At 40.7% G+C, this 5,255-nt stretch overlaps 1 protein-coding gene across 1 annotated transcript in view; it reads left to right on the top strand.

The window, feature by feature from the left end:
* Nucleotides 1-337: 337 nt before the first annotated feature.
* The window catches only part of LOC106013838 (ER degradation-enhancing alpha-mannosidase-like protein 3), a gene marked incomplete at its 3' end in the record, with an annotated part of 14,600 nt that continues 9,682 nt past the window's right edge, over nucleotides 338-5,255 (top strand). The window contains 1 exon segment of the mRNA XM_013090582.2: nucleotides 338-670. Within this exon segment, the coding sequence (XP_012946036.1) occupies nucleotides 546-670 (125 nt within the window).

Here is a 5,255-nt window from a genome sequence, read left to right as displayed (position 1 = left end):
AATAAAAAAAATAAAATAAAATAAAAAAAAATAAAAAATCACACAATACATTATTATAAACCTACCTAGATCTACATAATCGTATACACGCTTGAATATTAAGAATTCTACTACACACACATCATGGTTCTTGTCCACTATCAAGGCTGGCGTGGTGATTAGGAGGGGGTGGAGAGAAGAGCAGTGGTGGGCATTTTAATTGTGAAAACCGCGGGCAATTTCTCCAGGCTAGCAAATTTCCTATCTACACCGCCCCCTCCCCCAATAATTCTCCTATTTCAGGAAACCGCTGAACACCATCTTTTGGAACTCTCTTATTCTTTGAGTTAGTCTCCGTCCAAGTCTCGCTTCCTACCGTTCACGGGTCGTTGTTGACTATTGACAACATGGCAGTTCAACCAAGTTAAGAAGCTTGAAGAAGCTGCCGAGAAAACAACCATTGAGAGTTGTTGCTGTTTTTCTAGTAACCGAAGGATTGGTTCTGTTTGGAGCGTCATAAATGTCAAGGCCCGTGTGTAGTTATCTCAGAGCTAAAAGGTGGCACAATGGGAGCATCGCGTGTGGAATTGAGTGGACTTGTGGTGATTTTGACATGTATTTTGGTTGCGAAAAGCTCCCAACAAGCCCAACCCACTTCGAAGATGGACCCAACGGAAATAAAAGCTCTGAGGTTTGTAATTTAACTTTTGAAGGCATCAAGGAAGCTTGTCGGAAAAGAAACATGGGGAATAGATCTAGATCTAGATCTAGATCTAGCTCTAGATCTATTTGAAGACTTCTTAACTTAACGCATTGTCATGCAAGTCAGTCTCTTCAAATTCAAGTTGCAAGTAAGTTTGTAAGAAAAGTTAAAGTGAAAGTAAGAAAATGAACCAATCAAATCTCCATTCTTTTATCTTATCTCCAGTTCCTTTGATAGGGTGGATCATGTGGAATTTTTTCTAGATCTAGATCTAGATCTAGATTCTAGATTCATTCTCTAGTTCTGTGCACTCATTGTCTTTACAACAATACACATTTCTTCTATTTGAAAAGGCCACCTCTATTCTCACCCGGAGTGAGAATAGTGCAGGCGAGTCTTGTGGCTATTCTCACCTGGTGCGCGTTCACCAAATTTTGCGTTCACCCTAAACCACAGAATTCTACACTGTGATAACAGAAAAATTGTAGAATTCTGTGCCGTGAACAAACGTTCCATTACAACTGTAGCCTACTAAAAGCGTACAATTTTGTCTGTGGGCAGTGGAGAGAGAGAGAGAAAGAGAGAGAGGAGTAGCGCGAGAATTTCCGGGCAAAACAAAATGGCGACCCGCGTAGTTCGGCTCGATTCGAAAAGTTAAATAGCCGTAGCATCTTTGTAGACAACCAAATTAATTTACTTTTGTGTTTTAACATCATTTTTTAACTTTGTTTTGGTCAATTTGATCGTCCACACCGATAGACAGTATTCAGAAAGAGACAGAGAGAGAGAAGAGGGGAGGAGTTGATCTTGCGAGAACTTCTGGGCGGGTGAGAATAGCCACTTTCATTTGAAAAGTATATCTAGATATAGATCTAGATGTAGATCTAGATCTAAATCTAGAATTAGATCTAGATCTAGATCTAGAGTCTAGAATATCTAGATAATCTAGATCTAGATATCTAGAGTAATCGTACCGGGTCGGGCAGCCCGTTTTTTTTTAGCTGTCGGGCACTGGAGTACAAAAAAATCGTTTAAAACTTTGTTTTTAAATCTAGATCTAGCTCCAAAAGAGTGGCACACAAACCTAAAGCAACCTCCCTAACTTTCGTTGAAACAACAGTTACGGCGATATTTTGCTAAAAATAGTCCTTTAGACAGCTTTTTCTTCATCAACTGAGCAAAACAGCGTAAAGCTCTTTCCCGGAAGAGTTAACATTGGTTGTGGATGAGGCCCCATCAAGGATGAAAGAGAATTTGCAGCTCAGTCTCGCCGTTTTTTCCCAAAGGGGGGGTGCCCGGATTGTAACGTAAAATCCGTAGTTTCTCATCCTTCGGGCACATAGATAATATAGTGCCAATGGTTATATAACAAAGAATCAAGAATTTGTGCATAATTTGAATAATAGTAGAGTCAGATACAGCATATTAGCTCAGTCAGATACCAGTGTAGTAAAGTCAGATACCAGTGTGTAATACAGTCAGATATTCAGTGTAGCAGAGTCAGATACCAGTGTGTAATAGTCAGACACCAATGTAGCAGAGTCAGATACCAGTGTGTAATACAGTCAGATATCAGTGTAGCAGAGTCAGATACCAGTGTGTAATACAGTCAGATATCAGTGTAGCAGAGTCAGATACCAGTGTGTAATACAGTCAGACACCAGTGTAGTAGAGTCAGATACCAGTGTGTAATACAGTCAGATACCAGTGTAGTTGAGTGAGCCAGATGCCAGTGTAGTAGAGTCAGATACCACGTAGTAGAGTGGGTCAGATACATACTCATTAAAATAGCTATAACTGGTGAATACCACTTTAGACAAACTATCATTGTGTCCAAGTGTTGATAACAAACATTCAAAATCATGTTATTTAAGCTTGCAAAGAAACAAATGAGACAATTGAAAATGACCGAATGTCAAAATACTGCCCGAATCCATGAGAAAAAAAATAAATGTGACCAAACTTGTAAATAAATCGGGCGTCACTTTTGCACCCAGTAAGGGCCTCAAATATGAGAACAAGCTGAAACAGGTCATTCCTGGGGTCATCCAATCACAGGGATTCCTGTATCTGGTTTCGGTTTGTCTCTAGGGCAAGGCAGAGAGGAGATATAAAGCTTTAAAGTCGACGTGCCTGTTTTCATCCTAATTTTGACCGAACCGGTAATTTTACTCTAGATCTAGAATACCTGACAACACTTACGATTTGAATTTGATTGTGTGTTGTTTTTTTTAAGGAAGTGCCTATTTGCAACGCAGCGTTGCGATTACCACCAGTGCTAAATAAAACGCTGTGTGTTAATATGAAGCTTAATCTAGATATTAGATCTAGATCTAGATCTACCTTTCGTTGTTGGAAGTTCTGATGGTCGAAGTGACAGCGCGTCTGAAATGGCGTGGGTTCGATCTCGGTCATGGATGGGGGGTTTTTTTTGGTACTCTTCTCGACTGACCAACAAATTTTCCCCATAATTATAACTTGATGCTTTGTAGTGGTGAAGCATGCACATTCTGGTTTTGTCCCCTAGAGGAGCTCTGTACAAAGTAGGCCTTAGTATAGCCTATACTTTTCCTTTTACCAATTTAGGCCAGGTCAAAGTTCAATAGTGGCTTTCCTTGGTCTGGGTGTCTCATTTTAAAATTTTTATTTTAGGCTCAGGAGAAGGAAAAAAAAAAGAACGTTCTGGGACCGGGATTTGATGCCAGGCTTGGAAGCTCTGAACGTTAGACTTTGAGAACGTAGACAGTAGACATCTTGTATATTAAAGTTAAAGATAATATTTTAGGTTACAGATCTATTGTATGACGACACTGCGGACAGGAATTACTGCTTCTTATACCGAGTTGCTCCGTCTTGTTATTGTTATCCAAGCCTTTCGACTTACTTGCTCAAACTCAAACTCAAATGATTTTATGATTGAGAGATGAACATGACTACGTCTAATCTAGATCTAGTCTACTTTTGTGCACACAGTGTTAGAAACAATTGTTAGATCTAATCTAGAATCTAGATCTACCCAATATTAATCATGATAAGACAATGTCATAAAAAAGCATTCAATTCCTCGGAGGTTTATCAAGAAACTGAGAAAGCTTCCACAATTCAGGCCAAACTACAATATTATCATGTTGAAACGATGGCTCTTAGATCTAGATCTAGATTCTGGTACTGGCGTTTCAAATAGCACGGGAGCTATTCAGAACGCGACGTGGTAAATAGCACGGGAGCTATTCAGAACGCGGTGTTGCAAATAGCACGGGAGCTATTCAGAACGCGGCGTTGCAAATAGCACGGGAGCTATTCAGAACGCGGCGTTGCAAATAGCACCTGCCTTTTTTTAACACTTTGCAGTCACTTGCGCGAATAATGTGCCGGTGAAAATGATCCGTTCCGGTCTCTATGCCAGGCCCGAGAGGTCTATTGCAGTGACTCTGCTGGCTAGGTGACCAGATGGGGTATTGTGTACTGTCGGCCGTGTGACTGCAAAGTGTTGACCGACTGTCAGACCTACCGCTACCCACTCTTTGAACTTGGACCTCCCAGTGGTACTGTGACTTGTGCCTGCTGCCCTGCAACTCCTCCTCGACCTAGAGTCCGAGGGGACAAAAGATAAAGGTTTGCTAGGCCTAAAGTGTCACGTCTAATCTATCATGAAATTGTAGTGGGCTCTGATTCCCCTGCTCTCAGTTCAGTCAATAAGTCAGAGAGGCCCACTAACTGTGACCAACTACGGGCGGGTTTCACCGTGAGGACCCACAGTCTACAGGTTTCCCACTTTCCTAATTTTTTCCACGATTTTGAACTTTATCAAAGTGCTATTTTATACCATTGGAAAGGTCTTTTAAAGAGGAATTTAAAAATGTTAGAGAGACAGCAAAGGCTTCTGAAAAAAAGTTATTTAATGAAATGTAACTTTACCTTGGTGCAAACCTTGAGTATCACCATATTTGGTTATAAAATATATAATCCATTTTATCGAATTCACTGGCCACAAAAGTCATGTACACGTACAATAAATGAAAATAATAAAAATAAACAGTAGAAAAAGGAAATAACAAACAGAAAAAGAAGAAAAAAGAAATCAGTAGAAAAAATGTCTGCCAACGTCGGGACAGCCTATCACGGGCACCCGTCTGGACGACCCCAAGCATTCATCGGCGTCAAGGGAGAGAGTCACAATAGAATGTGCTAGTTTTGTCCCGTACGTCATTTCTTTACTTCCTACACGTGCTAAAACCGATGTAGAAATGAGTATGGCGTAGTCTGAACATAAAAGCTTGTAACATGTCATTCCACTTTTTGGAAGTGAATTTGGCACTTCATGTCGGGTCAAAATGTGGGACATACATGTGGGATTTTCGACCGCCACTTCACTCTGTCAGTTGCCGTTTCAAACTGATGCTAGATTTCTTTTTTTTCTCATCACCTTAGAAAAACATATTTCTTGGGTATTCTAGTCTTTTTTTGAGAAAATCTAGCATAATGTGCCATTTAACTCATTCGCTACGCCGAGCTGTGGGGGGCGGCGCGGCTCAAGTGCCGTCAGTACGTTAAGCCGCCCCCGGCGGCTCGA

Source organism: Aplysia californica, unplaced genomic scaffold, assembly GCF_000002075.1.
Source record: "Aplysia californica isolate F4 #8 unplaced genomic scaffold, AplCal3.0 scaffold01349, whole genome shotgun sequence".
NCBI lineage: Eukaryota > Metazoa > Mollusca > Gastropoda > Aplysiida > Aplysiidae > Aplysia > Aplysia californica.
The sequence above is the reverse complement of the archived record's forward strand: the minus strand, read 5'-3'. Positions and strand labels throughout refer to the sequence as shown.